The sequence below is a fragment of the Lipotes vexillifer genome, unplaced genomic scaffold (assembly GCF_000442215.2).
Source record: "Lipotes vexillifer unplaced genomic scaffold, Lipotes_vexillifer_v1.1 scaffold811, whole genome shotgun sequence".
In the NCBI taxonomy this organism is placed as follows: Eukaryota; Metazoa; Chordata; class Mammalia; order Artiodactyla; family Lipotidae; genus Lipotes; species Lipotes vexillifer.
In genome coordinates this window covers 1,337,880-1,360,236 of record NW_006775554.1, presented here as the reverse complement: position 1 = coordinate 1,360,236, position 22,357 = coordinate 1,337,880, and the positions used below count along the sequence as shown (strand labels likewise).

The following is a 22,357-nucleotide window of genomic DNA, read 5'->3' as shown; positions in this document are numbered from 1 at the left end:
GGAGCCTGTGCTCTGCAACGGGGGAGGCCACAACAGTGAGAGGCCCGCGTACCGCAAAAAAAAAACAAGTATAAAATTAAAGAAGTAAAAATCCTATAATATTATATTTAAATCAGAGACTTACAAATTACCAAAAGAAAATTAAAGTAACTTCACAGTGAAGAAAAAGATTGCTGTAAGAGAAGTTTCATCAGTGTTAAATTTCCTGAACTTGAAAACTGTGTCCTGTGCTGTGGTTATGTAAAAGAATTGTTTTTAGAAAATATACACTGAAGTATTAAGTAGTAAAGGCCAGAATGTGTACAACTTACTATCAGATGGTTTGGGGAAAGAAATTTAGATATATATATAATGAGAGAGATAAAGTAAATGTAGAAAAAAGTTAATTGGTGGAGAAAAGGGGGAACAAGATACAGGAAGTTTTTATCTATTCTCACTTTTCATAATTTGAAACAATATCAAAATAAAATGTTCAAAAAGTGTGAATCAGAAATAGCAGCATAAATTCAAGGTCCCCGCCCTCTTCCCAATTATGTATTTCCTAATTCTGTTCTCTGAAGAGATCTAGAAACAATGACAACCCAAACAATTGGATGTGGTTTTGTAAGAAAAAGTCCATCCTTTTAAAGAGATGCATACTGAAGTTTATGGGGTAAAATGACAAGATGTCTGGGATTAACTTCAAAAATACTTCAAAGGAACAAAAAAGGAGTGATGGAGCAAACATGACAAATCTTGATAAGTGTTGAGTCTGGTGGGGATGTGGGGTCTACTGCATTGTGCTCTATGTGTACACCTGAAAAATTTCAACATTTTTCCCCAAAGAACCATGCAAGGTGATATTAGCAATTTTTTTTTAAATACGAATTTTTCAGGCATGGCGTTCAGCCACTCTCTTCTTTTGGGGCATGACAGGTCTGACAGGGCTGTGGGGAAGGGCATTTTGCCACATGAGGATGGGGACCACGTATTCAAGGACTGGGGCCTGTCTTACCGCACACCTGAGCTATGGGGGCCATCCATTCACACACCTGAGGCCTAGGCTCTCTTGGGGTCTGCTGTCTACCCAGACCCCAGTTTACCTTTATTGAGAACAGTGAGAGGCTTCCGGCTGCTGGGGTCCAGGCTACTGGGAGCAATTGAAAACCTGGGCGGAATGGTGAGGCAGGTGATAGGGAGGCGGGCAGGGATATAGCCAGAAGTGAAAAACTCGTCATTGAGCAGCTCCTGAATGGTTGGACGGGCAGTGGGATCTGTCTGAAGCATCTTCTGGATGAGGGAGGCGGCCACGGGGTTGATGTGCTGGAGCAGAGAGGGAGAGACGTAAGTAGGATGTGGTGGGGGACCCGAATGCAGCACTGCCACAAAGCTGCAGCCCCGGCCCCGGCCTCAAATATGCCATGTTCAGCAGTTGAGTCTGGTGGGGATGTGGGTTGCCAAGTTTCCACTAGCAGCTTTACTGAGTTCACAAGTGTCAACCTAAGTTGTGAGAATGACAATTTCTCCTTCCTCTTGAGGTCACTTTTTCCCAAAATTTGCTCTTGCATAATTCAAGTTGCTCACCACTAGAGCAGCACTTGAGAACACAGGCTTCAAAGTCATAATGACCTGTTTTAAGTCCCAGTTCTGTCCCTTAATACTGGCTGTGACAACTAACCCAACTTTCTGGGCCTTTGTAAATTCATCTATAAAATGGGGACACAGCACCAAGCTTGCTGCTCTGGTGAGGAGATCCAAACCCAGTGCAGGTCAAATGCACACTAATATTCTACCATCAACTATGCACTTACTATGTGCCAGCAAAATATTCTAAGCACTTCATATATATTAACTCATTTAACCCTCACAGAAACACCCAGGGGGTGAAGATCTCTATCACCATCCCTCTTTTGCAGATGGGGAAACTGAGACACAGAGAGGTTAAGTGCCTAAGAACACACCCTAGTGTGTTCTACCATCTAGTGAATGGTAGAGCCAGCACCCACACAGGGGCATAGTCAGCTGCCAACACCCACACTCGGAACCACTCTGCTCTGTCCAATAAGTGACACTTTATGACAGATTCAGTCCATCTGTTCTTATAGAGACAGGGCTCTTGGCTTCACACAAGGCAAAGACACCAAACTGGAAAGCAGCCGTATGCCAGGCTGCTGCAGGCTATCCCTCTCAATGCACTCATGCTGGTGGTTGCGAAGCACAGCGGTTCGCAATTCTGTGAGCGCTTATTGTATGCAAGGTGCTCTGGGGTAAGGACTCCATTTTATAGATGGGAAACTGCAGCTCAGAAGATTCAGGCCATTTGTCTATTGTGATCTGGGTGCTAAGTGGCAGAGCCCATCTGAATCAAGACAGTCCACTTCCAAGGCTTAAGCAGCACGTCTCTGTCTGCCTTCTACTTCCTTTATGCTCTCTTTGTTTTACACATCTTTTGGTTTATCTGCCCAACCTTTGAGAACCTACAAACTCTCTTCCCCAAGAAAAAATGCTTTTGTGCACATACGCCAGGTTTTGTATGCAATTTCAGACAAGGACCCTCTAAAGCTCTTATGGCTACCCTAGGGGTAGGACTGACCCACCTCTGTCCCAGGATATGGCTGGGCTCAGTAAATAGCTTTGGGGGGGAAAAATTAAATAAAATAAACGTAAACTTAAAGTGTTTTTAGTCACCTTGGGAATACTGTACTCATTCTTCTTGATCCGGAGGTAGGTCTCTTTTAGGCAAGAAGTCTCAAAAGGTGGTTTGCCCACTAACAAGGTATACCTGTAAGCACAAGGAGGGATTTGGCTCAAGGCTCCTAACCAAAACCCAGATGCTGGAGGAATCCTCTCAGGGCCAGAAAGGAAGTCAGACACCTTCTGGACATTCACTATGACTCGGGTCCCGGAGGACAGTCCGCAAGTCCACTGAACAGCCCCAGGAGTCAAGACACTGGCAGGGAGGAGTCCTCAGTAGAATACAGGTGATGAGACTCGGTTCTCATGGGCCAGTGACTTTTCTGCTATAGCCTACACTATAGCAGGGCTCCAGAGACTGCCAGCCAACACAAAACAGGTCAAAGCAAGTGGGCTACCTGCCCCTACAGAGGCAGCTCCACGGTTAATAGCTCTGTACTTAAGGCTGCAAGTTTTCATTTGAAAAAGTTCCACTGCAATGAAGTAGGAAAGCCACTGCGACAACTCATTTCTAACTCTCCAGTACCCAGGGCAACCATGAAAGGGGTGACACCTGAACAGGCCCAACTCTCTGCCTACCACCCACCCACCTCTGATGGCCTTAATCCAGACAGACCACAGGACCTCCTCCTGCCAGCTATAACTCTTGGCCTAACTCCTCCCACCCATTGCTGCTTCCTAGATCAGTGGTGCTAATACTTTATTGTGCATGGAAAAGCTCAAGGGTCTTAAAATCCAGATTCTGATCCAGTCAGCCTGGGTCCTGAGATTCTGTGTTTCTAACAAGTTCCTAGGAGATGATGATGCTGGTCTGCCATACTTTGAATAGCAAGGGACTAGAGCAAGTTTGTGGAGACCTTCCCTCCCCCATTCCCCAGACCCATGGCCCAGGCTGCAGGAATCCTAAAGGATACACCAGTGAGAAGAAAAGATATGGAAATGAGGCTTCCTTTTGGATCAGTCTGTCCTCTGGAGCAGCCTTCCCAAAGGCAGAAAGGTCTACAGGATAAGGTCTGCCAGGTGAGACATCCAAAAAGGCCTCTGCTGAGGCTGGGTGGGTCCTGAGACAACTCTCAACTTACATGATACACCCAATGGACCACACGTCCACCTCGAAACTGTGCCCTTTCTTGCTCAGCACCTCAGGAGCTATGTAATTAGGAGTCCCGCACAGGGTCTTCTTCCGTTCCCCGTCATACTCGACTTTGGTTGCCAGTCCAAAATCCCCTGGGACAGAGGGAGGAAGAGGGGGACTCAGATGCTAGCCTCTGTCATCTGTCAATGCGGACAGCTGGTTCAGGTGTACCATCAAGAACCAGGGAAGTTTGATCCCTCAAGCCTCTAGTTCTTGTGTGCAGCAAGGCATGCTCAGGAATCCTCCCACCATGCTAGCCGCAGGGAGGGGCCTCCCAGAGACCCTCCTCACCCCCTCCCTTAGAAAGGAGGGCTTTGCTTCTAAAAGGGAACTGGTAGGGATAGCAAAAGTCACATGCCTTCAGGAATTAAGCAGGTAAATGTCAAGATGCCTACTTGGCAAGTTTGTGAGGAAGTGATAGGGAGGGGTGGGGATTGTGGCAAAGCAGAGGGCACCTAAAGGGAACAGCTGCTTTTCAGTCCGGCAAAGAGCTGCCCCTGTACTGCTGGAGCAGCCAACTGTTTAAAAGGAGCCCCGAATTCAAACTCAAGCCTCCCGATTTAAAAAAGTGAAAACAAATTCAAATCCTTTTTTTTTTTTTTTTTTAAATAATACTGTATAGGAGAGCACACACACCCAAAACTGCATCTGCAGGCAAGACACTGGCTTTTGGCTCTTTGTTCTAAATTTCTGTACTAAAGAGAGGCTTCTAGAGGCAATCAACAGCCCAGACTTCCTACCATCCTCTTCCTCCCTCCCTTGTCTCCTTCCGACTTCCTCTCTCCCTCCCTCTCTCCCAGCTCCTCCTCATTCCCACTGACCGTAGTGTCAAGTGTCCCTGCAGGCCCAGCTCCTCACCTATTTTCACCTCCAGATCCTCGTTCAGGAAGAGGTTGCCCAGCTTCAGATCTCTGTGAATAACGCGGTTTCGATGCAGGTACTGGCAGCCGAGGACGATCTGACGCAGATAGTAGCGGGCCTCAGGCTCGGTGAGTGCTTTCCTCCGCTTGTGCAGCTCCAGGAGAGACTGGGCGGGGGAGGGAAGGAGGAGTGGGGAGTGGGTACTCAGGCCCAAGGCAGGGAGGGGGTGTCATTAGGTGAAGGCAGCCCAGGACCCTACCGCCCATTCCTTCTCCAGGACAACTACGATGTAGACTCTCCCCTAAGCCAGGCCACAACCGTTCATAGCACCCCCTCTCCCACCAGCTCCCTCCCAAGTCCCTTACCTAGGACCCCTCTCTCAGCCCACTCCGGAAGCTCAGAGTCCCCTGTATCCCTGCCCCGGGCCTCTTCGCAGCAGCAGATCCCTTTCCTGACCCCTCTCCTCCCCGAAGCTACTAAGTCTGGCTCCAACTACTTTCTGCCTGACCCAACCCCACTCCGGAGGTTCGGGTCCACAGCACCCCTTACCTAGCAACTCCGGAAGCCCTGGCGTCCATTAGCAGAGTTCTCCCGCGACCCGCACCTCCCCCACTCAGCCCAACTCCTAGCGTCCGGGAGCCGCCTTCCCTAGAGGCAACCTGACCCGGGCTCCACTTAACCGGCACCCTCTCCTAGAGGCCCCAAATGCCAGGCACCTCTATCCCCAAGACCTTCTCCATCCCCAGCTCGAGGTTCCCAGCAGCTCCGAGCCCCGGGGCGCTCCTTCCCCAGCAGCTCCGGGTGCGGGCGCCCCAACCCCGGTCCCCAGGCAGCTCCAGTCCCCCAGCAGCGACACTCACCCTCCGGCGGCAGAGCTCCAACACCACGAACACAAAGTCGTTGTCCTCGAAAAAGCCGTGGAAGCCGACGACGTGCTGGTGAGCGAGGCTGCGGTGAATGGATATCTCCATGGACATCTTCTCCTTCTGGTGCGGTTTGAGCAACAGCGACTTAGGCACGATCTTGCCCGCAAACACCTCCTTAGTGTCCGCATCCGAGATCTCGAAGCACTTGGCAAAGCCACCCTTTCCCAGAAAGCGGCCCCTTAGATAGCGCCGCCGGCTGCGCGGGTCCACTAGGACCTCCGGGATCTCTTTCGCCGGCGGGGCAGCCGCCGGGGCCCCGGGAGCTGCAACTCCAGGGACCCCGACTTTCCCTGGATCGGCTGGTGCCCGCGCCAGCTTCCCTGCAGTTGCCGCTGCACTCATGTTCCCGGAATTGCTCAGCGGACCTAGCAAGGTCTGGGCAGAGGCTTGGCAGGGCTCTGCTCCTCCTCGAATTCAAACGCGGCGCCGGGAACGTTACAAAAGCCTACGCGCTACTGATTGGCCGCGGGGATTTAAAATCCAAACCCGCCCGCCGCGCGGCATTCTGGGAGCTCGCTGCACTGCAGCCGCCTTTAAACCCGTACCCGGCCCCTGGTGGAGAAGCTTGATTGACAGGGACTCGCGGACCGAAGACACGTGGGATGCCTGGGAAACCAAACCCGGTGCGGGGACGCCGAGACCCAGCCCCAGGAGGGGGTGGGGGGAGTTAAAGGTTTCTCCCTTTCTTGGCGGCCGGGGGAGCTCCTGCAGTTCACAAGCACCTCCTCCAGGAAGCTTTTCCTAGCACCTTCCTCCACCCCTCACGCCACCTTCTAGATTATAAACTCTGAGAACAGAGACCTGGCAGCGCCAAGAGATAGCTGGCAGAGCCCGAGTACCCACCTCCGAGGTCATCAACTCTCTTCCAAGTCACCCCAATAAACTAAAATCTAACTAAAGAGGATTCTTGCCAGGCAAATGCACCTTCAAGACAAATTCCCTACTCCCCTCCTTCAAATAACAGCAGGGACCACTAGCATCAGAATCACCTGGGAGCTTGTTGTTAGAAAGGCCAAGATTCAGGCCTTAACGCAGACCTCCCAGTTCAGAATCTACCCAGTGATTCCCACACATACTGAAGTTTGAAGGGCACAGTACCAGACACCACCCTCCCCCACCCCTGCCCCCAGGCCATTCTTCAAGAAAGTTGTCTGGCTGGCTCACTGCTCTATTTCCCAGTGCCTAAAACAGTGGACCCTCAATTGTCTGGTAAGAGGGGAAGGATGGTTGGTTGGCAGAATCCCTGGCAAACTGGTAGGCCAAGGCCAAATTTGGCCTGCAGAGGTGTTTTGTTTGGCCTCCCACTTTTTAAAATTTGGATTCATTTACAGGACTTAAAAATCAAGAGAGCTAGGCTTCCCTAGCGGCGCAGTGGTTGAGACTCTGCCTGCCGATGCAGGGGACACGGGTTCGTGCCCTGGTCCGGGAAGATCCCACGTGCCGCGAAGTGGCTGGACCCGTGAGCCATGGCCGCTGAGCCTGCGCGTCTGGAGCCTGTGCTCCGCAACGGGAGAGGCCACAACAGTGAGAGGCCCAAGTACAGCAAAAAAAAAAAAAATCAAGAGAGCTCACATAAAAATTCAGATCTGTGGCTTTTCCTTAAGAAAAACCATCAGCTGTGGCAACTCTATGCCTACTTACCTTCCCAGTTTGTCACAGTTCCCTGTTACCCCTCTTTGCCCATTTGTCTGTCTGGCTTCCGTAGATACTGGAATGGTAACCCTGAGAATTACCCAGGTTAGCAGCCCTGTAGCGTCCAATGGTGTCTTTGCTAGGACTCAGCAAAAGTCAACCATATTACAAGTATATCTTTATCTGACTCCCAATAAACTGAGAGGCAATGCAGACCTCTTTCCTGACCCATGTCCTAAGCTCTCAGCACAATGCCTGGTAAAAAGGAGTGATTAAAATGTTTTCTAAATAAAAGCAAGTTGTTTTTTAAAACTAAGTTATTGGACTTCCCCTGTGGTCCAGTGGTTAAGGCTCCACACTTCCACTACAGGGAGCATATGGGTTTGATCCCTGGTTGGGGAAGTTCCGCATGCTCTGCAGTGCTGCCAAGAAAATAAATAAAATTATTATTTTTTTTATCCCTGTGGTGTGTAATATTCCCTTTTATCTTTTTATAAAGTTGAATCTATGTACAAAAAAAGTACACTAGGGCTTCCCTGGTGGCGCAGTGGTTGAGAGTCCGCCTGCCGTTGCAGGGGACATGGGCTCGTGCCCCAGTCTGGGAAGATCCCACATGCTGCGGAGTGGCTAGGCCGGAGCCTGTGCTCCGCAAGGGGAGAGGCCACAACAGTGACAGGCCAATGTACCGCAAAAAAAAAAAAAAGTATACTATCTTTTCTTTAATGTTTTTTTAAAAATATTTATTTGGCTGCACCAGGTCTTAGTTGCAGCACGAGGGATCTTCGCTGCGGCATGCAGGATCTCTTTAATTGCGGCAAGAGTGATCTTTAGTCGCGGCATGAGAGGACTTTAGTTGTGGCATGTCGGCTCTCAGTTGTGGCACGTGGGATCTAGTTCCCTGGCCAGGGATCAAACCCGGGACCCCTGCATTGGAAGCATCGAGTCTTAACCACTGGACCACCAGGGAAGTCCCTATACATATCTTAATGGGACAGCTCAGTGAATTTTCACAAACTGAACACACCCCATGTAAACAGCACCCAGATTGAGAAAGAGAACACAACCAACACGCCAGAAGTCCCCCTTGTGCCCGGTGTTGGGGTACCCCAAGACTACCCACCCCCAGTTCGATGATTCACTAGAAGACCCACTCAGCATATAGTCCTACTCACAGATGGCTATGATTTATTACAGCAAAAGGCTATGAAGCAAAATCAGCAAAGGGAAAATGTGTATAGGGCAAGATCCAGGGGAAACCAGGCACAAGCTTCCCAAAGTCTTTTTCCAGTGGAGTCACACAGGACACACTTAATTCCTCCAGCAATGACTGTGACAACATGTGTGAAATGTTATCTACCAGGGAAGCTCATTAGAGACTCAACGCCCAGGACTTTTCTAGGGGCTGGTCACATAGGTACCCTCTGCCTAGCACACACCAAAATTCCACATTCCTGGAAGGAAAGCAGGTATGCAGCATCAACCACATTGTTTGCACAGTTTAGGCCCTGTGAGCAACTCTTATAATTTAGGGAATGGTGAGAACCCTCCTGAAATCCAAGAACCCAGATGCCAGCCAGGGCCGACATTGCGAGCAGGCCTTCTAAGGAGAGCAGTCTCAGGCCTGCTTGATTAGCTCTCTTCTGCACAGTCCACCTCCTTGGCCCTTAAGGGCCAAGTCCACTTTAGAGCAAAATTATTATCAGTAGGACCCCATACAAAAGGGTGAGACCAACCTTCAATATGGATCTCAGTTACGCCTTTTGTTCATGGAAAGGCAGCACTGGGAGCTTTCCTTTTCCTTTGTTTCTGAGAAACAAAGATCATAAATGCCCCCCCCATCCCACCCCCGCCACTTCCCCAAAGCTCCCTAGCTGCCAGGTTCTGTTTCTTCTCATTGTTTCAAAATCAGCATGCCCCGCAGATCAGCAATCCTAACTTTACATTTTTTCAATCATCTCTTATTCTCATCCAGGCCTTTCATCCAGAGACCTGTATGCAAGAGGTACAGAATATTTTTGCAGATAAATATTTTAATACAATTTAACCAGAAAGATATTCAGGAACTGATCAGGATATGTTATGGGCTGAATTGTGTTTTCCCCAAATTTATATGTTGAAACCCTAACGTCCAGTATAGAATGTGACTGTATTTGGAGATATGGCCTTTCAAGAGGTGATTAAAGTAAAATGAGGTCATCTGGGTGGGCCCTAATCCAATATGACTGGTGTTCTTATAAGAGATTAAGACACAGACACTCACAGAGGGGCAACCCTGTGAAGACACAGTGAAAAGGCTGCCAGCTGCAAGCCAACGAGAGAGGCCTTAGGAGAAACGTGCCAACTTCTGCTCTTGGATGTCTAGCCTCCAGAACTCAGAGAAAATACATTTCTATTGTTTAAGCCATCCAGTCTGTGCTACTTTGTTATGGCAGCCCTAGCAAACTAATAGAGGGTGAAATACTGAATTTAAAAAATTTCAAAGTGGGTTTATATAACCTCCCACCCCTTTTATCCAGAGAAAGCCTAGAAAAGATCAATCCCTTTCCAGAGACAGATACATCTGAATAATCAATCTACCTTACTAAAGTGTGTGTAGAGAGGGAAACGTGAGGAGGTAGAGTAAGGCTATCAGCCCATCGTAGTAAGTTGCAGCTAATCCAGAACGCCAAACACACAAATCAACAGCAGTGAGCTGCCCCCCAGAGAAGGCCCAGAGTCTGATCTGTCAAAAGCAGGCAGAGGGGTCGAAGTCCCTGTGACGTGCCCTCCTCCAACTTGCAGGTTTTGGTAGGGATCACAAGTTAGGATGCAATTAGCCTCTGCATTAGACGTAAAGAGCTGATCAGCAGCTTGATTTTAGATGGTCCCATCAGAGAACAGGCCCTTTCCTATGGGTATTTGTATGTGACCCAGTTGGTGCAGCCAGCATCCACGATGTATATTTTCATCGTTTAGAGCTCCACAGAAGGGGTCGTAATCTCCAGTGGTCCCAGGGTCTGAGTCCTGTTCATGGAGCCTGGGTCTGCTTTCAGCTCCGCACACCTCCTGCTGCGGCTGAAACAGTGCATGACAGTCAGGGTCAGGTTTCAGCTTAGAGTCAGGTCCAAGCAACTAGGATCAGTGAATTTGGGATTCCAATCAAGCCAGGTGCTTTGAGGAGCAGCAAAGGCGTGCTGCAGTGCCGAACAGCCACGGTCCAAGTCCAAGTGACAAGCAAGGCTTCCTTTTTATCTTGTCAGTCTCAGAGTCCAAACTGACCCACTCAAAAACATGTACATCAAACTGGACAGCCATCAGGCTCTAAGGGTCAGATATTTGATTTCAACACGGCTTATTAGCAATTTAACTGGTTTTTCAAAATCCAAATGTGTATTTCCATCCAGAGACTGCCTCTCTTTTCATGTTGTCACCCTGTTTCCAGAGGCTCCAACAGACACAAATCATAGCAAAAATCATCAGTTACAGAGACTTGTTCTAGTTCTAATACCCAAAGAATTTAAATTCCGACCCACCCCTTGATGGTAAAAGCAAGGAAGCTGTACCCCACCAATACCTTCTTCATTTTTGCATGTTTGAGATGGTTCCTCTAGCATTTATGAAATTATAAGCATGTAACATTTTAAATCAATTTTATCATATATCCAGATACAAGAACCACAAAATACAAAGCCATTTTTAAAAAACTTTCCTTTTTCTCTCATTGCAAATTTACACAAACCCCTAGTAGGAAAGTCAGCATTTATAGGGCTATCATTACAGGCCTGCAGTGTTAACTCTTTTCTGCACAGGCCCCCACTCAATTACAACCCCTCAAGGGTATCCACTATCATAAGGTATGATTTTTAAGGAATGGATTCAACCAATTAAAAAAAAGTTAGGGAATTCCCTGGTGGTCCAGTGGTTGGGACTGTACTTTCACTGCTGAGGATGCAGGTTCACTCCCTGGTCGGGGAACTAGGGTCCCGCAAGCCGTGCAGCGCAGCCGAACAAAATTTTAAAAAATTTTAAAGTCATACATTCAAAGGCCTGTTGAGTACCCACTGCATGTATGTTTTATTTATTCCATTTAGGAACATTTACTAAAAAAATGATGAAGCATTGAAGAAACTTTAATTCCCTTTCATCCTTTAACAGCTGTTTTCATATTCCCTTCTAGTCCTTGTCAACATGGACTTTCAATTTTATATAGCTACAAGTGTGCCATGTTAATACAATCTATTTGCATGGTACCAGTAATAATAATACTAACAGTGAGCCCTATGGACTTACTATACTTCAGGCACGGGGCTAAGAGCTTTACAGAGATGATCTCATTTAAGCCATACAAAGACCCTAGAAGAAAAGGATTACTACTCCCATTTGAAGATGAGGAAATGAGCACTTCTACATTAGGTTACTTGCCCAAGGTCATGTAGCCAGGAGATAGCAGAGCTTGAATTACAACCCAACTCTGCTGACCCCAAAGCACACCTGTCTGCACACTGCCTCTCAGGGCCTTGTTGTTCTGGCAAGAACCAAATCCCAGACTCATTTGGTTCACTCGCTCACTTGCTCACTCACTCCTACCAAAAAGCAAATACGATGTGTTGGTTAAGCTCATGAACTTAAGAAACCCTGGGTTCAAACGCTGTGTGACTTCAGGCAAGTGACTTAACCTCTCTATGCCTCAATTTCCAGGTCTATAAAATGGGGATAATTACCGTGCCCATCTCCTAGGATTCCAACTAGGAGATGACATGCCTATCTCCTAGGGTTTTTGTGAAGAGATTCTATGAGGACAGTACTTCAAACAGTACCAAGCACATGGCTGTTGTTGTTGTTATTATTATTATTACTACTGAAATAAAAAGAACCTGTACCTATTCCCAGGGAGCTCAAGAGTCTTCAACAGAAAAAAAAAAGAAAAAAAGAGTCTTCAACAGGACTTTTCAGTTCCTGGGTCTCTCATATTTCCTTGTTCTCCCCTCTCCTCTAGCCATACTGCTACCTCAGGCTCTTGCTACTTCCATCAAAAATCAGAAAGTACACCCAGCAGACACCAACAGCTGAGATGAATGCAGCTGAAGAGACAAGTTGGCAGGGCCAAGAAAACCCACAGGCTTCAGACCTAAGGTTTGAAAGTCAGAGGTGTGGACTCCATTCCTGTGTCTCTTTCTTGAATGATTTTCATATGCACGAACCATGTGCCTCATGCCCAATGGCCTTGGAGATACAGAACAAGCTATTTAGTCTCCTTGGGGAAGCAGGATGTCCTGTGCTACCTCTTCTCACTTCAGCGTCCAAGTCAGAGTGCATAATGAAAGCAGGTGTGGCCAACCTGCCAGCAAAAACTTCAGGAAAGCAAAGGAATAACACCAACAGAGCAGAAAGTGCAGTCCTCAGGGCCAAGTGCTTTGCTGCATAAAACATGGACTTTGCAGTCAGATAAGACTTGGCTTTAGGGCTTCCCTGGTGGCACAGTGGTTGAGAGTCCGCCTGCCGATGCAGGGGACACGGGTTCGTGCCTCGGTCCGGGAAGATCCCACGTGCCGCGGAGCGGCTGGGCCCGTGAGCCATGGCCGCTGAGCCTGCACATCCGGAGCCTGTGCTCTGCAACGGCCACAACAGTGAGAGGCCCGCATACCACAAAAAAAAAAAAAAAAAAAGACTTGGCTTTGATTCCAGCTCAGCCATTTATTAGCTGTGTGACATTGGGCAAATTTACTTAACCTCTCTGAAGATAGGCTCCCTCGTCTGCATAATGGGTTGTAAAAATCCCTACTTTTTTGACAGTTGGGAGGAGTGTTTTCTAATAAGTGCCTGGCACCCCATAGATGCAAAGCAAGGAAGGGTCAATTCTTTTCCCCAACTCCTCTTTCTGGTGAACTGATTATAAAGGGAAAGATGATCTTAATTTCACTTTTAATTAAAAAAAATATATATATAGGAATGCTGCACCTTATACAATAAAGAGTTTCACTTTCTAATAATATCAATAGTATAAGGTATACCTAATAGTATAGTACACCCAGTATACTATAAGGTGTATCATTCCTAATAATAGTAGTTGTAACTACCATTTACTGAGTGCTTACCCGGAGCCTGTACTCATGCGTCACATGTACGAATGCATTTAAGCATCATAATGACCCCTACACATCTTCCCCATTTTAAGGATGAGAAATCTGAGGTTCCACAAGGTGAGATAACTTGCCCAAAGTTACAAGGCTAGAAAACAGCAGGGTGGGATTTGATCTGCTGCCCCCAGCACCCACACTCTTCACCACTATGGTGACCCTCAAGAAGGACCCCTCAGGCCTCCATCACAGAACTCTGTTTTGTTTTCTGGGCTAAGCTGTAAGATCCCTATGGGCAGGGACTGGCTCCGTCTCATTCTCCACTAGGGCAGTGCCTGACACTCAGTAGTGGCTCAGTAAGTATCTGTTAAATGAATGAGTGATGTAGCCTGTGGTCAGGGCGCCCCCCTCCTAGCCCCAAGGGGCAGCAAGTACACATTCTACAAAAACACAGTCCCATCACTGGGGCTCTAGAAGTGTTTCAGTGATCATGGACTTATGGGAACTGGTCCAAGCTGGCAGGATATTTTGCTGACACCTGTTCTGAAATAACCAGGCCTCTGAACACATTGCTCCAATATTGCCAATGCCATTTCAAGGGTCTTGCAGCTCCACAGCAGCTACCTATAGGATATCAGCCAGGTAGATGTGACCCCCCAGTTTGTTAGATGCAATCTGTCCTGGCAAATGGCTGAGGGTGAGTCAGAATGTGGCTGGAGCTCCATGTTCTGGACACACTGTGGGCTCGCACCAGCCAGACCAAGACACCAAGGGAGGCTTCCCTTGCCATCAAGATCACTGCTTTATAGCTGAGAAACTTCCAAGGATGTGTTAATAGGAGCAATGTTTGTCTGATTCATTTCAAGTCTGTCATCACCCAGATGGGCCAAAGTCACTAAGAAAGGCGCTGTGGCCTCGGCTCTAAGTGAACTGGCTCATGCAGAAGTGACTAATTCAGAAGCCACCACAGATCCCAACCAACCACAAGGGCCCTGTGCAGCCACGTGAAACAGAATCGGTCAACAGGAGGCTCACAAGTCAATTGTTCAACCTGTTCCCTGCACCCAGGATCCTGCAATGTGAGACCTATCTGGGGTAGGGTGGGGACCAGGGGTAGGGGGACTCACATCCAGGTAATCAACCATGAAGTATGTGCCAGATACACACAGGCTCACGCCTGCCTCCTCAGGAGCTCATAGATAGCATGCACTCAGACAAGAGCACAGGTACGTAACTAGAATTCTACCGAGAACTTGACAAGGGCCCTTCCATAAGGTGCTATGGGGCCCATGAGGAAGCAGTTCCAGGCAGAGGAGCATCCTCCAAATGGCTCTTTATTGAACACTCCACTTTGGCTAAGCAATATCCTCTCTGTGGTCCCAATCCAGGCCCAGGTACCCCTGAGGAGGTACTCCCTAAGACCAAGAGTAGTGAGAGATTGGGCAGGGGATAAGGCTGGGCAAAGAAGACATCTGGAGAAGGGGATAAGGTCTGAACTAGACACCTGATGATTTTTACTGCCTGGCACCCATTCATCTCCTCTTCTGGTAAAATCACCCCCACCACAGCCACCAGGCACCAACTCTCAGTCCATGTGGGTATGTGCCCCAGGCCCAGCCAATCAGTGTATTCCATCTTCCTGGCCACAGTGGTTACTTGAGGCTGGATACCTCCAATCTGGACCAGTGAGAGCCAGGTCCAGGAGTTCTGTCAGAGAAGGGGAGCTCTTTCTACCAATAACTGGAGCTGCAGCATCACACTGTGAAGGCTTGAGAATGAAGCCAACTCAGAGAAAAGCAGAGTCAAGAGCTGAAGAGAGACATGTCCCTGATGACGCTTTTGTGAGTGCTGGGATCCAGCACAAAGGCAGCTCTAGACTTGGCCTTATCAGCTACATGAGCCAATAATCCCCTCTCTGCCCTAAGCCAACTGGAAAGAGTCCCAACCAAGGTCTCTTCCATCCCCACTCTTCTAGGAGTATTCTGAGGACAAAGCGACTCTCTTCTCTGGGGTTATAAAGTAATTGTCTGGTGACAGATTGTCCCTGGGGTGAGAGCCACCATGGAGACAGAGTCCAGCTGGCTTTTCCTAGGATACACACGACTGTCAACACACTTTCAAACAGTATCAGTCCATAATTATAGACGCCTTAGCTATTCGTAGTAGCCATTGTTTTTGTCTTCCCAGCACCTTGTTTTGGAAATGGGCTCTGCTGTTTCTCTACAATGCAGGGATGGAAGAAAGGTCATGACCCAGATCAGGTTAATCATAGGGCCACACACTCTTGGCCACAGTGGGCTCACGACAAACCAGTAAGAACCCTTCTCTGGAATTTCCCAAATTAGAACTGGAGGGAAGAAACCTTTCTTTCAGGGTCACCAAGCTGGGAGGATGCAAATCTGGAGCTGTCAGCTGCCACATGCCCTGATGCATGCAGAAAGCCCACTTGCAGCAGCAGAAAAGGAAGCCAACACATAGGCCTGGGGGGTCGGCTTGCTGTCTCCCCACGTCCACTCTCTCCCTCTCCTTCTACTACCAGAACCTCTTTCCTCAGAGTTTTGGCTGCTCAGCTAGACACCAAATTTACAGCCTCTCTTGCAGCTAAATGTGGCCACATGACAAGACAGTAGAAACTTGGGTGCCTGATGACATTTCCCTGGACCACCTGCCTATTGCTGCACTGTTAGGTGAGTGACAAATAACCTTCTCTTTCGTATTCAAATAATCTTCTGTATTTTGATGGTTCGCAGCCTAATCTATATCACTACTAATGTGAAGGTGAAAAAGATATAAAAGCAAAGAGCCCTGATGGGGTTTAAATCCTTGGATATAGTTGTCCCTGCAATGATAAGTTATCACTTATGGGGTGCTTCTAAGTGCCAGGAACTGCCCACAATGTTTACATGTAGTACCTCATTTAATCCATTCCAATTCTATGGGGTGCTACTGTCATTCCTACTGTACAACTTACAATGGGAGGGCACAGACAGATTAAGTAACTTGCCCAGGGTTCACATTACATTGCTTCTCAAGCTAGTCTTTTCCGTGATTTGTTGTGTAAGCCAATAAAGCCCCTTTTTTTGCTTAAATTGGTTCAAGCTGGATTTCTGCCACTTGCAACAAGCGTTCTAATTGGATTTTTGTCTAATCTAGTTTCTGTGTTCCTTTATAGAGTGCCAACCATGTGGTACAGAACTGTATGATGCAATTTAATGGCTGCAAGCAGGATAATTCTCCCAAGAAACTGGCTCCCATTTAACTAGTCAGATCACAACTGTAGCTGCAAGACAACAGGGCACATAGCAAGGAGACAGTCTTCTCAGAGGAAGCATTAGGTTTCCTGCCTGTGGCAGACATTGCCGGATGGGTCAGCAATACCCATTCCCAACCCCCTTTTCCTTGCCTGCCTGAAAATGCTTTCTGTACAGCAAGGGCTGGCCAAATGATCCAATTTGGGCAATGAAAGGTATTAGAACATGGAAGGATTCCTGCATAATGATTAAAAGTATGGGTTCTAGCGCCAGAATGCCTGGATTCACCATCACCTTAGCTGTAGAAGTGTGGGCAATTTACTTTACCACTGTTCCTTGGGGAGGAAAACTGGACCTACCTCATGGTTATTGTGAGGATTAAAGGAACTAAGAAAGGTAAAGAACTCAGAAGAGTACCTGGTACATGGTAAACACCATAAACGTTAACAGTTGTTATTTTTATCACCTGTCTGTGTCAAAATGGAACAATCTCCAAGGTACTGTTAAGTAAAAGCAGCAAGGTGCAGGACAGCACATCTAGCATGTGCTCGCATCTGTATGAATACAGAGGTCGGTGTGTATGTGTGTATCTGCTTGTGCCAAGCGCAGACTAACCACTGATAGGACAGATCAAAAACTGTTCTGAGTAGTTGCCCCTGGGAAGCAGAACATGGGACTGGACTCTGGGTTGGGAAAATCTACTTCATTGTAGGTCCCTTCTGTACTAACTGGACTGGATTTTTGGAATCATGTACTCAAATTACTTAAAGATTTTTAAAAGACTCAGGAAAAAAACACCCCACTTTCTCTTAATTTTGGTTGTTCACCAACAAAATGGACAGTCAAAAGCTTATACGTCAGTTATACCTCAATAAATAAATTTAAAAAGAAAACGAACAGTTAGTCGTATAAAGTGGCAAGCTTCCTTTTGCAGGTATTCAAACACAGGCTGGAAGGGAATCTGTCAGATACGCCCTGGAAGATTTCTCTAGGAAGCAAGAGGTTAGCCTAGGGCACATCTAAACTCTGCCAACTACAAGATCCACCATTTTGGTGGCACAAAAGGGGAAGGGAGCTGGCAGATATGGCTCCCCCAAAACCTGCAACCATCACAGACTGCTGGTATCAGGACACAGCAGACTGTCCCATCGTACCAGGGCAGACCTGAAGAGCGTGGGCTGCAGACATGCACACACGTATACTTCTGGGTCAGCCACTTCTTCACCACGAAGACTGGAACAAGTTATCTAATATCTTTGAATTTTTTCCTCATCAGTAAAGTGGGGATAACGTCCAGCTTACAGGGTTGGTGTGAGCCCTAGGTAGGCAAGTGAATATAAAGCCTGCAGAAGGGTACCAGGCACACAGTGAAGTGCCCACGAGAGGCTGCCATCGCTGGAGGTGGACAGTGATCACCTTCAAATGACTTGTTTCATGTGTCAATCTTCTAATGCACAAACATAAAAAATTACAAACCAGAAAGAAGTTTTACATTGAACTAGCAGAGATGACTACATACAGCTCTTTTTGCAAACCCCATAACCAGATATTAAATCAAGACAGCTGCTGCTAGATCCTAACCTTCAAGGCTAAACTGTCCTACCCCATTCACAGCAGCATCAGAGCTTCAAGCAAGGCCAGCCTTCTCAGGTCTTCACTCCTGTATCTTCCTACTAAACCAAGAGGCCAGAGCAGAACAGGAAGGGTTGTGCTATTACCCAGAAGATAAGAACGGCCCTGGCAACTTCGTTTTCTCCTTGGGGCTCTGTGCCCCCAGAATGATTTTAAGAGGCCCCCATGTACATATGAGATTGGGCCCAAGTACAGATATTTTGGTCTGAACTGTGAGGTTTATGGCAAAGAAAGGGTGGGTTGAATGGTTTTAGGCCAGGGAGCAAGTGTCACAAATGCTACATCTCCAGTGAAATAAGGCATATACTGCTGTCCCCAAACACCATGAGGCAAGGAGTGGCTGCCAGACTAGTCCACCCATGTGGGAGACTCAAACCTGGGACCTTGCAAAAATAAAATCTGGACACTAAGGGCCCCCCTTTTAGTGAAAGCCAAGGCCCTAGAATAGATGCTAGAAAGTCTTTTATTAGTCACCCTGAATTAAAATGACAGTTCAGGTCACTCTGGAAAGAAGAGAAATACTAACTACCCTCCCTTCAAGTTTTAGTAGCCAACAGGAATCTGGGCTCTGAAAAGTTGCAAAACACTTTTTTTTCCAGATTATGAGCAGCTGGGGCAACTGGTCAAATGTGTGAGCAGCAGGGAAGCTGAGTGATCCCTGTGAGCAGAGCTCACTGTGGTAGCTCATGGCCATGGGCAGCTCAAGAGCGTCACAACCTCCCCACTGGGACAGAATGCCCTACCCCATCCAGCCACCCACAGGACCAAGGGGTGGCAGTGCTGGAAACAGATGAGTCCATGTTCCACACATAACGGTACGGAGTGACTGTTAATAGATACGGTTTAAGTACAGCATTTGGAGACAACTCCTCTAGATGTTCTGTTATTAAGTCTTAAGAGCTTAGAGCCTGGGAGGATTAAGAAACTCTAAAGAATTAAACCCCCCAAAAAAAAGAAAGAAAGAGGGTGGGAGGTGTCAAAGACACAAGAGCTCTTTGTAGATGCTGACTGGCTCACTTTGTCCCCAAGTTCATCTTAGAGCTCAAGCGAATTCGAGACACAAGGCAGAGACATTAGACCTGTGTCAAGGGCAAAAACTTCTGGTAGTAGCTCTTCGTGACGTCAATCATCAGCTCCTGGGTACATTCTGGGAGCTCCCCTGAGAAGAGTCCTGAGGAAAGAAAGACCTGGTCAACCACGAGGAGCCGGAGGAGGCCCACATGCAGCTCTGACTTCTGTTGAAACCTCTAGAAGTCTCCTTTCTTTAGTCATGAATGTCTAAATACTAGGTTTTCCATCTTTGGTGCTAACAGAATATTTCCACTGACCATATCTTCAAGATGATGTGAATTTGTGTGTGTGTGAGAGAAACAACTAATACTTTCCCAAAATGCAGAAATATATCCCAGGGACTTCCCTGGTGGCACAGTGGTTAAGAATCCGCCTGCCAATGCAGGGACACGGGTTCAAGCCCTGGTCTGGGAAGATCCCACATGCCACGGAGCAACTAAGCCTGTGCGCCACAACTGCTGAGCCTGTGCTCTAGAGCCCGCGAGCCACAACTACTGAACCCACAAGCCACAACTGCTGAAGCCCACATGCCTAGAGCCTGTGCTCCACAAGAGAAGCCACCGCAATGAGAAGCCTGCGCACCACAACAGAGTGGCCACCACTCGCTGCAGCTAGAGAAAGCCCACGCACAGCCACGAAGACCCAATGCAGCCAAAAATAAAAAAGTAAAAAAAAAAAAAAAAATTAAAAAAAAGAGAGAAATATATTCTAGGTAGAAGAGGTTAGTACATCATGGCATAACCTGAAGAGTTAAGGCAAATCTGACTACATCAGACGTTGTTCCAGGCAAGGATTCGTCCATCCCCTGGATTCTGGGGTGACGCCTGCTGGGCAAGCCAAGGTGAGAGCTCTTGAGGGAAGAAACTGCCCTGCTATTCATACAATGAAACTGAATCCAAGGCCCGAACATGCTAGATATATTCAAATCACAAATGGAAGTAGAACAGAAACACCCTATAGAAAGACAAAAGATGTTGGAATCCTATTTAAGAATTTCTAGGAAAGAGGCACTCTCACACACTCTGGGTGGGCGTGTAAACTCATACAACCATTTCAAGAGCAATTTAGGAATATCTAGCAAAACTTTTAAAAGTTCATACCCTGTGACCTGATAATCCAACTTTTAAGAATTTATTCTACAGATAATCTTGCCCAATTGCACAATATATGTACGAAAGCATCAATGCAGCAAAGTTTCTAATCATTGAAAAACCAGGTGCAACTTCTTTAGATCCATTATGCCAGAGGATGATTAGATACTGTGGGACATTTATGCAATGAAAACCATGAAACCATTAAAAGGCATGAGGTGAATCTCACCATACTGACAAGAAAAGATGCCCAAGATATACTGTTAAGAAAGCAAGTTTCCTAACAGAACAGAGTATGATTCTGTTTATACATGTAAAAACAGTTTCATATTATATACACAATTATATATGTAAACACACATACCTATACACTCATATGCATATAAAAACACACACATATGCTCTTGTATATATACAAAGAGAAAGTAGGATAGAAAAAATGGTCTTAAAAGATACACAATTCTCACAGGCACCTTTTACACACTAGCAGCCCATGTTAGATTTCCAAATATATGTTTAGTCTGTATTTAATCTCCTAAAAAAAAAAATTAGTACTCAACAATTAAAAATTCAGAAATACCACACAAAAATTCAGATTTTGAGCTCCTCATGAAACACCAGAAGTTCTCATGATATCATGACTGTATTCTTAGACAGTTATGATAGGCTATTACTTCAATCATTTACATGATCTGCTGGGCTCCTGTGGACATCTGAGTTTTTGGCCCCTAACCCAGATCCTTTCTGTACGGTTTGCCTTTCATTTTGACTCAGTTTCATGCTGTGGAGCCTTCCAAAAATATGCTAGTTTTCCTGCAACCCTATGCCTCTTCATTAAAGGGGGAGATTGCCAACAGCAGTACCTAGATGGTTAGCATTTGTTTGTGAAATCACATAAAATAAACAGGGGAAGCACCCTATCAGTGCAAAAAGTACTGGACTCTAAATAAGGAGTTCTGGGAGTTCCCTGGTGGTCTAGTGGTTAGGATTCAGTGCTTTCACTGCCGTGGCCCGGGTTCAATCCCTGGCTGGGGAACTGAGATCCCAAAAGCCGAGGGGCCAAAAAAAAAAATTTTTTTTTTTTAATAAATAAATAAGGAGTCTAGTGCTTGTCAAAGCTTTCCCCCCAACTAGCTCCGATACGTCGTACAACTCAACCTCTCCAGGCCTCAGTTTCCTCACCTATACAATGATCTCTAAGGTCCCAGGCAGAACTTCACACAGTGTTTATCTGGATTTCAAATATCTAGCAGTGCTTCCCTGCCATACGCCATCAGTGCTCAAAGACCATAGATTGGTTCTAAGGGCTTTGAATAAGTTAAAAGAGATTAAGATATTTCGTCAGCAATACACTTCTCATCTCAGCTCAGATGCTTGTCTCACAACTCCTAAAACAATCGCCAAGACCGTGCTGATCTAGCACTTGCTAAGAACTATTAAACTTTCTCACAGTGGGAACTCATTATGGGGAGAATTACTAAATAGAAGTCTCTTCCTCCTCTGCAAACAGAGGTGCATGAAAGAGCAGAATGGCCCATTTCCTCCCCAAAGAATCCTAGTGGATGATTCTGTACATCTTTGAAATTTGTATTCAGTGATCTGAGTAATGAGATTTTTAAAAACTGGAATAACAAATAAACCACCCAGTGGTTAGAGATCATATATTGTCAAATCTCTCTCTTCATATCATCTTCCATCTGTGAATCTGTGATGTGCCTTTGCATGCGCTACGTGATTTCTACTGCGTAAAACAACATGTAGAAGAAAAGAGACTGTCTTGAGTGAGGAGGGGGTTGGGGAATGTGAGGTTTTCTTCTCGCTTTTCGCTTTTCGGTGTTTTCCAAGCTCTCTAGGATGAGCATAGATTGCTTTTGTCTCGTCACATGTTTGTAATTTGCAACTCTGAGCTCATGAGGGCTTTGCCTTCGGGCAAAGGTCAAGAGATAATGTATTTGCTTCTCTCTGGTGTCCTAGAGCTCTCACTGGTCTTGGAACATGCTTTATGGTAACTTTTCAGTTAGGGCATTCC

The 22,357-nt window shown here is 46.8% G+C and overlaps 2 protein-coding genes and 1 non-coding gene across 3 annotated transcripts in view; 1 reads left to right on the top strand and 2 right to left on the bottom strand.

Moving 5' to 3' along the window:
• The window catches only part of PLK1 (polo like kinase 1), a 10,675-nt gene extending 4,649 nt beyond the window's left edge, over nucleotides 1–6,026 (bottom strand). Inside the window, exons 1-5 of the mRNA XM_007449987.1 lie at nucleotides 5,530–6,026; nucleotides 4,667–4,835; nucleotides 3,756–3,900; nucleotides 2,668–2,761; nucleotides 1,083–1,302 (exon numbers count right to left, since the gene is read on the bottom strand). Of these exons, the coding sequence (XP_007450049.1) occupies nucleotides 1,083–1,302; nucleotides 2,668–2,761; nucleotides 3,756–3,900; nucleotides 4,667–4,835; nucleotides 5,530–5,937 (1,036 nt within the window). The 5' untranslated portion in view covers nucleotides 5,938–6,026. The remainder of the gene's footprint in view (nucleotides 1–1,082; nucleotides 1,303–2,667; nucleotides 2,762–3,755; nucleotides 3,901–4,666; nucleotides 4,836–5,529) is intronic.
• An 11,935-nt stretch (nucleotides 6,027–17,961) lies between these two features.
• DCTN5 (dynactin subunit 5) overlaps nucleotides 17,962–22,357 on the bottom strand; it is a 21,659-nt gene continuing 17,263 nt past the window's right edge. The window contains exon 6 of the mRNA XM_007449986.1: nucleotides 17,962–19,337. Within this exon, the coding sequence (XP_007450048.1) occupies nucleotides 19,240–19,337 (98 nt within the window). The 3' untranslated portion in view covers nucleotides 17,962–19,239. The remainder of the gene's footprint in view (nucleotides 19,338–22,357) is intronic.
• Nucleotides 21,293–21,364, top strand: TRNAE-UUC (transfer RNA glutamic acid (anticodon UUC)). The gene has a single exon. It is a non-coding gene; the product is annotated as a tRNA-Glu (tRNA).